The 14,386-nt window shown below is 38.3% G+C and overlaps 1 protein-coding gene across 1 annotated transcript; it reads left to right on the plus strand.

Moving 5' to 3' along the window:
• Window positions 1-5,045: 5,045 nt before the first annotated feature.
• Window positions 5,046-9,999, plus strand: klhl41b (kelch-like family member 41b). Its single transcript, XM_072682954.1, has 6 exons — window positions 5,046-6,161; window positions 6,648-6,805; window positions 7,184-7,291; window positions 7,903-8,088; window positions 8,280-8,426; window positions 9,878-9,999. The coding sequence occupies exons 1-6, from the start codon at window positions 5,046-5,048 to the stop codon at window positions 9,987-9,989; spliced, it is 1,827 nt and encodes a 608-aa protein (XP_072539055.1). The 3' UTR covers window positions 9,990-9,999.
• The last annotated feature ends 4,387 nt before the right edge of the window (window positions 10,000-14,386 follow it).

The raw sequence follows: 14,386 nt of genomic DNA on the forward strand, positions 1-14,386 counted from the left end.
TCTTTTATTTTCCATTTTATTTTCCCTCAGTTTTTCCCCCAGTCCACTAGAGTGGCTTATAGCCTAGCACGGATCCCTGCTCATTTCCCTGGCTTTTGTGTGTGTGTCAGGTTTGAGTTACTCTTCCATGGACACTGAAACAGGAAAAGCAGCGGGCAACCTTTATTTCAATAATTCACTAAATTTAACTATGAAGAGACTGAAAAGGAGATGCATTGGTTCATCTATAAAATGTCCTTTACATTTCTAAAAGGGATCAGAAGTGATTGTAAGTGAACTCTTACTTAAAGTACACATTTTACCACCACACAGCAGTACAACACAATTCTACCTCTGCATTAAACCCACATATAGGGATCAAACCAGCAACCTTCTGGTCCCAAGCAACCTTTTAACCAAGCCTGTCCCTAAATGTCCAACATTATTGGACCATGGCTGGAAAAATAACATCTGTGTGGTCCTTTTTTTGGATTAGGTTGAAAACCCTTCATGAATTCCTTGAAGAAAATTATAGTAGTAACCCCTAGTGTCCCTAGAGGGCACTGTAGAGGGCTGTTAGAATACCACCATCTCTTGTCTCCTAGTGGCCTTTAATGTTTAATACGGTAGTGATGAATCTTACAGTACCTGTAAATGCAGTATGTGTAAGTGAGCTTAATGACAATAATACACAGTCCATTAACACCTTACTTGTGATTCCACTTACTGTTGTTTGCTGTAGCTCATCTGTTGCTGCAGCCCTTGATTTATTTCTGCCCACCAGCCCTCTGCTAACTAGATTTGGGCGGTGGGCCATTCTCAGTACAGGAGTGACATTGACCTGGTAGTAAAATAGTAACTTGTGTGTTGCTGATAAGTGTAACAGTGGCACAGTCCTTTAGTGTGTCACTGCTGAGTTGAGTGTGGTCTACCATCCAAAAATAGCCTGCCAAGAGTGACTCTGTGGTTAGAAACTGACCATTAATGAAGGGCTATAGGACATATAGAAAGTTTATAATGTAATGTGTTTAAGGTTATGTGTTCTTAGGCTGTTTAGGAGCCATAGAAAGAATTGCTGTGAACAGTTTTTGTATAATTATCACTGTTAGGGTTGCAATTTCATGTTTTGGTGTCATTCTGTTTGTTGTACTTCAGGTTTAATACAACATACTTTTCTAATAAAACTAAAAATGATTTCCTGAACATTCTCAGCATCTTGTAAAATCTCAGTTTCACTCATGACGGTGTAGAGGTGCAGAATGGTGACGAAATGTCTGCTCAGTGTTCTTCAAAGCCTGCCAGATCTCTGCTGCTTTCTACAGAACTCCGGTTTGAGTTTGTAGACATTGTTTGACATTGAATGCTGCCATCTCCTGGACAAAACATCCTATAAATAATGCAGTTACAAGTTACTTATTTTTTTTTTTTAATCATCTTAAAAATGAAGGTGCTGCTATTTGAGGGACACCATAGAAGACCAAATTTAACCCGTTAACCTCACTGACAAGTGGTTTTCTTAAGGCTACACAGCTGTTTAGTCCCAGTCCCTTTGCATTGTACATGTTGAAATGCTCTTACTTTCACTATTAAACATATCCTGGAGTTCTATTGTTGTTTTTCATAAGGTTTGATTTCACAGTTCAAACGTTAAACGGATCCCCAATCAATCAAAATTTTTTTCTTACCACATTCCTTCCTCGAAAATGATGTTTCTCCACCATCCTTCCACTATTTAATAATGGGTGGGAAAGTTCCTTATGCAATATTAGTAGTTTCAGCAATCTCGCCTGCTTGATGCATGCCAATAATTCAACCCTTCTGAAACAGATTAACTTTCTTTTCCACGATCACAGGATGTGTCTTTTGACATGGTTGTTTAACAAATAAGTAGCTAGACACTGCATCAGTTAGGGTTTAATAACTCGTTGTAATTATCCAATGGGACGATTTCACCTATTTGCAGTGTATTTTCCAGATATACAGATCTGAATGCTGTAAACAGTAACAGTAAATTGGAGGCAGACTAATGAGTAGTGAGAGGACATTTAGTAGAAAGTGATAAGTAGTCCCCTTGCAGTTTGAGATAAGTAGTAACTCGTTACCTCAACAAAGAACTGAATCTTGAAATTGATTTTTGAACTGTGACATATTATGTAGTGATCCTAGCTGGTTTGTCATTATAACAGTATTTTCTCAATATAAAATTCCAAATCATCAGACTTTGTTTACCTTCTGATGGTCATCTGATATTCAATCTTGTAAAAAAAAAAAAAGTGTACTAGATCACAGCAATGACATACTGCAGCAAACAACATTCACAAGTCATCAGTATGAAACGTCAGAGTGGTATCTGATAAGGTCAGAGCAAGGTCATGGCTCATTTTCACACCCCCACTGGCACTGGGTAACTATGATCACTGTTTATATGTTTATATGCATAATCCAATAAGTAAGAAGAGTATATATATGTAAATATATGTAATTTTGACAGAGCAATGGGAGCAATATGTTTTACAGCTTTTTGTTTATTTTTATTATCGTTTTTAACGTTATTTATTATGATTTTTTCATAATGAACATGCCATTATTAATTAACAGTAAGGTTGCTCAGTAATGACACACTATTTAAATAAAATATGTTACATTTATGTTTTTTTCCCATTTTTAAGCAGTTCATTAATAATCATAATTGCCTAGGTTGCTCTTATAAAACGGTCCATAAACCAGCTTCTGGGCAACTCAATAACTACACAACAACATCTCAGCACTCCACAAATAACCCAGCAAAATAAACCAACAGGCTCAGCCCAACATTTGGTTAGAAAAAACAACCCAGCAGTTTTTAAGGGTGTAGGTGCTGTCTTTTCAGCTGTTGAAGCTGTTCATTTTGGTTAGCTTGGACAGCTTACTTGGCACACTGATTCACATGGTCAGTTCTTTACTGTGTTGTTCACTTTGTGTTGGCTAATAGAGTGAACTGACACTCACTCACATACACTCCACTATTTGCTCAATATTAAGCTGGGTATCATTCTGTGTGTGTGTGTGTGTGGGGGGGGGGTATGTGAGAGAGAGTACCCCCCTCTGTCTTTCGCTCTTTTGACTTAAGTTACATATAACTACCCACACACACACACACACCATCCTGGCCTGTTTTAATTATAGTACTCTATCTCTAACATAACACACAGCCCTCTCACTCTAGGCTGTTTTCCATGAAATCATAAGGTTAGGCTAAAAATAAGAGTAAGGGTAATAAGGGTTCTAAGCCATTTTTATGATTATAATCTATATTAAGTTTATGATTAGTAAAGGAATCGTTTGATGTGTCCTGTAATCTCTGAACCTGCTTATGAATGATATCGATATATAAACTATGTCAAGTCTCATATCTTTAAATTATAAGTAGGTTTTTGGCCATAGTTACAGCTGAATTAGATTAGAAGGGCAGTTTTTATGTGTTTTCTTCAGGGTTCTACCTGAAACTCAGGAGAACATTAGTCATAGAAGCAAAGAACCATAATAATAAGGTTCCAGTGACTCTAAAATGCTTGAGGTGTGTGTATGTGTGTGTTGTGGGGTTGTGTGCTAAGTGAGTAAGTGTGTGTTGGGGGTTGGGTGCTGTCACCTGTTGTAGCAGCTGCTTCCCATCACTGTCACTCTGATCTTAGATGTGCTGCCATACACACACACACACACATATACCTATACACAAGTAAAATACTCTTCCCCACAACAAAACACACCCACAAGTGATCGATTATACACAATCTATTGCCTGTTATAAGTTATAACAGTGCAAAGGAATGTTGTTATTAACACTGGTTATAAAGGTGGCCTGTGTGTGAAAATTAAATGTTATACATCTTTTTAAAGCTTCACACACGAAAGAACACAAATGTATAAACATGTTTTATACATTTAAGGAAATTCAGTGCTGAACCTGTTTAAATTGGTCACTGGTAACATATGAGTATAATTTTAATACTTAACATGGTTGCAGTAATTATGATTTCTCAATCAGCTCAATGACACATGTGGAGAGACTGAGTGGAAATGGCAGATTTCCAAACCAAATTTGTGTTTGTGTCACTGTATTATATGAAGATGCTGTATAGTTTATATTATATTTAGAAAATAATATTTTGAAAAGTAAAACAACCATAATTTACATTTTTGCTATTGGGAAATTAGGAGGAAATCTGAATGTACGTGTTATTCATTATGTAACTCTACATTATTATTGCATATAAATACTCATGCACTATAAATAAAATGTACAGCAAAATGACAATATTCATGCATGTCCTGGAAGTTTAAAAATCAAAGCGGTTGCTGAGTTACTCAGGGGTTCTTTAGAAAAGGCGCTGAGGTTATAAATAGAACCATGACAACTTAAATAACCATTTGAATATTTAAATGGTTGCGTGGTTAAAATAGTTCTTCTCTATGATTGAATATCTTCTATCACTGCTGTCCCTCAAAAACCTTGAATTCCTATTTTTGTCCATTTTAACTTTTTGACATAATGAATGAATCTGGCAGTTGTTCTTTACATTGTGTCAGATTTTGAAATGCCCCAAAATTACTTGGAATAAAATGTTATTAAATAGTACTGAAAGGGTTCCATTACGATTAAAAGAACCATTTCTCAATAATATATATATAACCCTGGACAGCTGTGATGCAATTTATTATGTAACTTTTATTATGTATTTTATTAATGAACTGCATTTGAAAGTACACTAAAACAGCAACAACAGTTTCAGACATTTGAGGGTTAAATCTCAGTTAGGTCTCTGCAGCCTGTTTTACTGTGACAACTGCTGTCATTGCACTCCCCCAACTCACAGACGGACAAGAGGGGATAGCAGAGGGGAGGAGGGTCGAGCCCAGGTTAAATTTAGAAAGCCCAGATTAAATAACAGCTTCTTCAGGCTGCGAATCTTTTCTGTGGTCTGTCCTTTTCCAGCCAGGACTGTGTGGCAAGCAGAAGCCACCTTCTCGCCTCTCTTTCTTCCTCCTTTCTTTTTTGTTCTCCACCACTTACCTCCCCATTTACTGCCATGGATCCGAAAGCACTGAAGGAAGAACTCCGCCTGTTCCAAAGTACGCTGCTACAAGACGGCCTGAAAGAGCTGCTGAACGAGAACAAGTTTGTGGACTGCACTCTCAAAGTAGGCGACCGCTGCTTTCCCTGCCATCGCCTCATTCTGGCCGCATGCAGCCCCTATTTTAGAGAGATTTTCTTCTCAGAAGATGGAAAGATCAAAGAAGACCTCAAAGAGGTTGCTTTAGACGACATTGATCCTACCATTCTGGACATGATCATCAAATACCTCTACTCGGCTGAAATCGAGCTGACCGATGAAAATGTTCAAGAGATATTTGCAGTAGCGAACCGCTTCCAGATTCCATCTGTGTTTACAGTTTGTGTGAACTATCTGCAGAAGAAGTTGTCCATGGCCAACTGTCTGGCCATCTTCAGGCTTGGCCTGATCCTCAACGTGCCCAGGCTGGCCGTAGCCGCCCGCGATTTTATTGCAGATCGCTTCGAAAGCCTAATGAACGAAGAGGAATTCCTGCAGCTAGCACCTCATGAACTCTTCGCCCTCATTGGCGGAGACATGCTGAACGTGGAAAAAGAGGAAGTGGTGTTCGAGTCTCTAATGAAGTGGGTGCGAAGCGACAAAGAAAAACGTGTCAAGTCTTTGAATGAGGCGTTCGAATGCATCCGTTTCCGCCTGTTGCCGGAAAAGTACTTCCGGGAGAAGGTGGAAACTGATGACATCATCAAGGCTGATCCAGAACTCCTGAAGAAACTGCAGGTCATCAAAGATGCTTACAAAGGAAAACTTCCAGAGACGAAAAAGAAGGAGAAGAAGGAAGGAGAGGTGAATGGGGAAGCAGAGGGAGAGGAGGAAGAAGAGATGTTGCCGGGTTACCTGAACGATAACCGCAGGCTGGGGATGTACGGGCGGAATTTGATCCTGATGATTAATGACACAGCAGCGGTGGCGTATGACGTTGGAGAAAACGAATGCTTCCTGGCGGCCATGGCTGAACAAGTGCCAAAGAACCACGTCAGCCACTGCTCTAAGAAGAATGAACTTTTCGTCATAGGTGGCCTGTTCGTTGATGAAGACAACAAAGAAACACCACTTCAATGCTACTTCTACCAGGTTAGTAATAACAAGAATGACAGAATTTTATTTTGATTGATGGGTACATCCTTACATATTAAATACCTGTCATTTAGTTTACTTGTCAGTGCAATATCTTATACTCATGTGAAAATGAGTTGTATCAAGTATTTTAAAGGCAGCACATTTTAAAGCTAAATTTTGGGTGAAAAAAAACAATTATGCCATACTCAGTTTATACCAAGTACTGAAACAGTTATATATATATATATATATATATATATATATATATATATATATATATATATATACATATATATATATATATACAATCAAACAAATCACTTGAAATATTACAGGATATTACATTACAGATCTCTTCTGTAAAACCTAAAAAACCTACCAAGTACCAAGTTTCTCTTATCCATGAATTCCATCATGCACAGTGAACCATAATAATATCAATTCCCAAATGTATGTTAATTGTGATATTTAAAAGGTGACTATAATGTTGTTTTATTACAGTTGGACAGTCTCACCTCTGATTGGCTAGCACTGCCACCCATGCCAAGTCCAAGATGCCTCTTTGGTTTGGGTGAATGTAGCAGTCTGCTGTTTGCTATCGCTGGAAAAGACCTGCAGACCAATGAATCCCTTGATTCTGTAATGTGTTATGATACTGAGTAAGTAATCTGACTATTCTTCTATCAGTCAGTTTTTCACTCGGTATGCCACAAAACGTGGTATTTTTAATGTAGTCAATATGTCTCTTACCATTTAGAAACAATTTAGAAAGCTAAAAAAGCTGTAGCTCTTTTAAAACAAGCAATTGTAATTGGTACTTTACAGATTCAGACAGGCACGTAGTCTAGCTATAGTTTATTTAGTAATTTGTGTAGTCTAGTCATCTTACTTCAGTGGTGAATAATTCTAATCCCTTTTTCATTTACTTCATTACCTTTCTTCATTCATTCATTTTTTTTTGTTATTTGTTGTTGTTTTTTATCTTTAACTGTCTGCTTCTACTTTATGAGAATCTAATCACACGTCATTTTTTACAGGAAGATGAAATGGAGCGAGACGAAGAAACTTCCACTCCGCATACACGGCCATTCAGTAGTCTCGTATAACGGCATGATTTACTGCATTGGAGGAAAGACAGATGATAAGTGAGTGTGTGTGTGTGTGTGTGTGTACACTGTCGGTTTTGCAGGGTTGGTAACGTACTAAGCCAGCCTTACTGCACCCATATTATAGGCAGTGTTTTACCACTGTATAGGAATTAGTAATAGTACAAACATTACTATTGCTATAGCTATTATTGTTGTTGGTAATGACAATATAAAAAGAAGAAGATATAATATATGGTTGTAAGCAAATGTTTGAACACCCCTGCTTAAATGATACATCTGCATATTCTATACAAAATTGCTAGTTTGATTATTTATTTGCTTAATTAAATATATTAATGGGAGACAGTCTTACTCAAAAGGTGGTGTGTACACAGGTTTAGAATAAAACATTTTTCAATTAACTTATAATAAAATGTTTCCATTTTGGAGATACTGGGTTCTTGAGTAAAAACAACAATATGTTAAACTGAAATTATGCTCTAGAATTTGCTAAAAGATTAATTTCTGTAAGAGTTTGTTAATTGTTTATACGCATTGAATCCACAAAATAGATCATTTAAAAAGGTGTAGCAAAACTGTATGGTGAGATGGTGATGTTACGAAGCCTGTTGAATTGTAAAAGTGAAATCTATTTCTCTGTCTCTCAGTAAAGCTTTAAACAAGATGTTTGCGTATAACCACAAGCAGTCTGAGTGGAGGGAGCTCGCCAGTATGAAGACGGCCAGAGCAATGTTTGGAGCCATTATTCACAATGGGAAGATCATTGTAGTTGGAGGAGTTAATGAGGAAGGTCTGACTGCTTCATCTGAAATCTACGACTTCGCAACAAATAAGTATGTATATACGACATCATGATAAAGACTGTGTTTGTACGTGTATTTATTTGTGTTATCTGATATATGTTTATATATATTTTGGTACGTTTAGTAAATTGTAGTTGTTTTTTATTTCTTGTCTTCATGTGCGAAAAGGCATGACGTTATAGAAGATATAATACATTTTGTGATCATATTTTCATTTCTAGGTGGGACACGTTTGCAGAGTTCCCACAGGAACGCAGCTCGGTGAACCTTGTAAGCAGTGAAGGAACTCTCTATGCTGTTGGAGGCTTTGCCATCGTGGAGTTGGAGAACAAAGAATTTGGACCCTCTGAAATCACAGATGTTTGGCAGTAAGTTATCGAGCCTGAAACTGTTATGGCTCCTCTGTAGTCTGAAATGCGGTGTGGCCTATTATTGAAGTTTAATTTAGTTAAGGCTTTTAGTTCGGTAAGGGCTGCTCATTTGAGGTATATCCACCGATTTTTTTATAATATGCATAATTTCAAGTGTTTAGATCAAAGCCCAATGTTTAGATCAAAGATCAAAGCCCAATGGCTACTTAAAAAGCGCTTTGCTATCTTCATCATGTAGCCTCCTCCTACTTCTCCTACGATGACTGTAAACAGGCCATAGTCCTAACAAGCCTTTAAACAATCAGTTCTTCATCTTCAATCATCATTCAATCTTCTACTTAACAACTTAACAATATAACAGAAATGTGCCAGGGCTACACACATTTCTGCATGCCACTGTATATACATTGAAACAATACTTTCTATAATATATTAAAGAATGGTAGAGCATAAAATAATAGCTAACTAGACAATCCTTCAGATCCTGTAAAACATATTGCCACTGAGGCAGTCCCTGTCTGGTTTCCTATTTACTGAAAACTCTCTCAAATATACACTATATGTCCAAATAATTATGAATCCTCTTTCTAGTGATTACACCCATTGCTGACACATGTGCAAATGTACACATAGCTTGTCTAGGCCCTAAGCACACATGTACTGTCCATAGAATAGGACCCTCTGATGCAGATAAACATGAACCTATTGGCACCATACCTAATGCCAGATGTGGGCTAGAGGGGTATTAAGTTCACCCACCTTGAGCAGTGAAACTGTGTTCTCTGGAATGATGGATGGTGCTCCATCCAATACTTTTGAGTTGAGTTGCAGAGTTTGGGATGAGGTCGGGTGTTGATCACCCAACATCCTAACCTCACTAACACTCTTGTCACGGAATGCAATCAAATCCTCACAGCAATGCTCCAAAATCTAGTAGAATTCCTGGACAGTAGAGACAATTAATACAACAAAAGCAGGATAAACTCTTTTCTAATGCCCTTGATTTCGGAAGAAACTATGAATGAGCAGGTCCCAATACTTTTGTCTATGTAATGTATTAATATCATTAAAATAATATAACTTGAATGCCCATGGCTACAGCATTATATTCCCCAGGCTTTTTGTTTTTATACCTAACTAATTTTTTAACCGACAAATTAACATGAAATGTAATGACTAATATTATTATCATCATCATCATTATCATTACTGCTGCTGGAAAGTTAGCAGGAAATTGACCCTCTACTTTTCAGCTTGGGTGTTGGGACATTTCCCAAACTGTGAAACTGCATTCTATGGAATGCTATTCGATAGTCTAGGTCCTATATAAAAAATGGGTCGTCAGACATTTCTAGAAATAGGGACATGACAGAGCATATTCAGTATTAATAAGCTGATAGAGGCCTGCCACCATGTTTTAAGTGTTCTATTTATGTGTGTGTTCCCAGATATGACGGTGAGAAGAAGCAGTGGAGTGGTATGCTAAGAGATCTGCGCTATGCGTCTGGAGCCTCTTGTGTTGCCATGCGCCTTAATGCTGCCCGTATGCCCAAACTCTAAACTCAGTGTTCCTCTCCAACTGCCCTGTCCTCGTGTACATTCACCTCAGAGCCCAGCTGTCTGCAGACTCTGACCACTTATGTGCCTTAGACTACTCAAAACCATGCTTTCAAAGTTACAACCCCTTGTGTAATGAATGAATGTATGTATGTAGTTTTATGTACATTTGATAAATACTAACATTTCTGTTCATTTAGGGACTTTTTGACAATTCTCCACCGTTTCATTCAAGCCTCATAGAGTTTTTTTTTGTTCGTTTTTCTTTTTTAAACAGTAGCTTACCTATGCAACTTTTGGCACATGTGGTCCAGTTATACATAACTATGTGTTCTATTTTGTAAATTAAACATTCTTAAATTGCAGATTCTGTTGCTTTCTTTTGGGCTTCTTCGATTTCTTGATCTAAAAAGAGCTCTTAGTCAAGTCAAACCTTTTTGTGAAATCTGGGATGTAACAGTGTAAAGTTATGAAACACGTGTTCAGAATACAAAAGTTAAGTATCTCCATTCAGTCCACATTACATTGTGACAAAGTAGTTTTATAATATATAATAAACAGCATTTGACAATCCTAATAATTAAAAATTTGGCAATCATTTTTATTAGAAGTCCTTGAGAGTAATTTAGACTTAGTAATGTCCAGTAGTTCGGAACATGGCATAAAATGTGACATCTGTTATGTTTTAAGCAACATTCCATGAGACCCTACCTAATAATCCGACTAACGAACGGATTTATATTTGTGGATATTTAGCTGATGCTTTTATTCAGTGCAACCTACATTTGAATCATGTCACACATGTAGTCTTAGGAGTCTTGCCCAGGTATTCTTATATAAGGTTTCTCCCAATGTGTGCATAACTTCCCCCAGGAACTAGCAATGCTCCCAACACTAGGAGGGTAAGGACTTAACACATATCTCCTTCAATACATGTAAAGCCAGCCACCACCTCTTTTCAAACGGTTGTCAATGCGATAGTGCCAGGCAGCTGACACGCTTGCAGGAAAGCATTGGGTCCCCAGATCCACTGCAACAGCCAACAGATGCTTGTGCCGGCCAACATCACTTAAGAGTGATGTGGGTAGAGAACACAGCTGATTGTCCTCTCTGACTCTGTCAACTAATGGCAAAGTGCCATAGGTCGGGATTCGAACTCCCATATGAGCCACATAGTGGTGGAGTGTTAGGCCGCTGGTGGCAACCAAAGACCTTATTGGTGTTTACCTGTGGTGAGGAGGGCCGTCAAGCATTAGAAGGCTTTCTAAGCTTGGCTGGTTTGGGATACTCCCAATTTTACTAATTACAATACAGGTAGGCAAAAATGGTAGCAGCTCTGGCTATCTCTCACATAGTTGAGAGTGGATGAGAGCTTATTGTCATAGGGGCACTGCCCTCCCCTGCCCTTAACACTGTAGAACAAATAGTTTTTGTGTAATAGCCAGTATGAGTGTTGTATGCCCCCTAGGAGGACAAAGTCTGATCAGTATGCAAAGCACCTGACAAGGAGGAAGGTGAGTTCCTTCTTAGACCTTCTGGACAACATCACCAGTTTATCCCAAACTTGCCCAGCTGAACAGCCATTCTTACAGACCTAACAAAAAAGGACGCTTAAAGACCTTAAAAGATGTTTATGCTCAGAACCGGTTCTGCTTAGCCCTGACTATGAAGAACCATCAGTGGTGAATGGATCAGGTATTGGACTGGGTGCAGTGCTTGCTGCTACAAGAGATGGGCAGGATCACAGCCCTGCTAAAAAAACAACCTGGCTAGCTCGAGCTGGTTAGTCTCCAAATCAACATCAGAAATCTATGTTGATTAAACGGTCCTTTCTATCTGGGAAGAGTAAAGAGAGAGTAACTGCGTGCCCCATTTTGAAATAACTTTTGTTGTTCATTAAAATATACAGCTGTTTTTTTATGTCTGATTAGCATATGTTGGCATAGCAATTCTTCACATCCTGTTAGAATAAAACGGTGTTAGCATGGTAATATTTTGTGTACTAATCTGCCAAATCCGCACTACTAAAATTAATATATAGCGTCAGAAATACAGGATACAGGAGACTGGCATTGGCATTTATTCACTTGCAGACAGAAAATCACACACGGGCACAGCTTAGATGATGAACGGTCTGTCAGCAGTCTGATCCAGTCCAAAGAATGCATAGACTTTCAGGGTTTAAGTACACTGAGGTGAGGAGGAGGGGGCAAGTGTGAAAGAAGATAAAGGGGAAAAGAGGTAAGGGTAAGGTGACAATGGTAATGTTATCAGGAGAAAAGGGGATAGGCAGTCATTTAATTAACACAGCAAAAGGGCAGTGGCTAAAACTTTTAAAAGAGAGAGTTAGTTAATAATCAAGATAATCAATGATGTACCTTATAGTATTAGTGTGTAGTACTCAATTGGGAAACAGCTAGTACCACCAGTGGAAGTAGCGAGACTGGGTGCAGAAGCCAAGATTAGCTGTAGCTACTATAATACGAGATTCCTGTGAGAGCGTCGGAGTGAAGAAAACCAGACAATACCAGCAAATCTTTTTTTGTATGAACTCATTGTAAAATAAAAATCTGCATTTTTCATTCGGAGGGAAAATAATAGTTGTAAATAGGCTTGTTAGGCTTGTCAATACTCTATATGCTAAGCCAATAATTGACCTCTCTGTATTATGATGGGTGAAAGTAACAGTTTAAATTCCAGTTACCGGTACATCACTGTGACATATTCATTCATTCATCAATTCATTCATGTCATGTCACTTTTTTTTTTTTTACATTTTTTATATATTGCTATTTTATGATATTTTCTACTAGACTTTGGAGCATTGCTGTGAGGATTTGATTGCATTCAGCAATAAGAGCATTAGTGAAGTCAGGATGTTGGATGATAACCACGCCCAACTCATCCCAAGAGTATTGGATTGAGTATCATCATTCCAGAGAACACAGTTCCAGTGCTCCACAGCTTAGTGCTGGGGGGCTTTATACCCCTTTGGCCCATCTTGCATTAGGCATGGTGCAGATGTAAAGAGTATTCAAATATTGTAAAGGAAATTAGTATTACTATACTTTGATGACATTTTCCTTAAGTACAAGTAAAAACACCCGTCTAAAAATCTACTAAAACATCTTGCAATCCAGTCTGACTGACCTACTTCAGCTCCTAGTTCCTTGACAACTCTGCAGTGTAATCACACAGCATGTGTACATTAGCACAGCTCTGTTGTGACGGCGCTGTTCAGAGCTGCTTTTATAGTCTGATGTTATAAAAATAGACCAGGTACAGTCCACTTATCAACTTGACTCTGACATGTAAGATAGAGTAAGATATTGGGGTGGGTGTTTAATGTATCTCCGTACCCAGAACGTCTGCACCATTAATAACTAAACTTCTACCTGTGTTTGGTAGATTATTTCTTTGTTGTAACAATGCTTCTTGGATCCAAATGCCGTAGGCAGAATCTGGACTCATCGCTGAACATAACGTTTCTCCACATGTTCAGGTTCAGATTGGCTGCGTGCAGTCTGTTTCGGATTGTCTGGACTGGAAGTGCTGACAGGGTGAGGAAATTATTTTCTTGGGGTGAGATTTATTGCAAAGAAGTGTTGTTACAACAAAGAAATAATCTACCAAACACAAATTGACATACTTTTTGTGCTAAGTTTAGTTACCAGCAGGTTAGTAAGTAGATTGACATAACCTGCCAGAGGGGCTAGGGGAGAGGCAGGCGGGTTTCTCTCATATAAACCAACGTTTTATTGACATTTTTTCATTCTCAGAAACAGATGTGATTTAAAATGTAGTAAAGTTCAATACTTTAAACATACAAAGTCAAATTACAGATTTTAAAACCTAGTACAATAGTACATATTGTACAAAAGTACAATAACTAGAGTACATATAATTAGTTACTTACACACAGTGTAAATATGTTCATGCTTTTCAGAGAGTCCGGTTCTATTGACAATACGTCTCTACATGGACTCACCCAGTGACTGTAGAAAGTATGAATGCCCCTACTTATTTGGTTGGACCCGTCCCTTCTCTCAGACCAAGCTTGTCAGAAGCTTACAGCACAGCCTAATGAGGCTTCTGTCTGGGGCACTTTTTTAACAGTAATATACTCCACAGCACATCCAGCTGTTGGTTCCTGATCATGCTGTTTTGATTGGTAACGATGTCACTGTTCATACTGTACGTCGTAATATGCCATTAGACTTTCATGGCAGCAAAAGTCACAGATCGTTGCTTTCATTTCACAGATCACTGCAGTACTGGACGGGCAGAGCTACACATCATACTGCCACCAGCCAGCAGAGGCGCTAGACCTGTGGTGGCTTCACTAAAGCTGGCCATGCTTTAACCGAGCTGCGTGTGAGCGTTTGGACGTTTGTGGCAGC

The sequence above is a fragment of the Salminus brasiliensis genome, chromosome 7 (assembly GCF_030463535.1).
Source record: "Salminus brasiliensis chromosome 7, fSalBra1.hap2, whole genome shotgun sequence".
Lineage (NCBI taxonomy): Eukaryota > Metazoa > Chordata > Actinopteri > Characiformes > Bryconidae > Salminus > Salminus brasiliensis.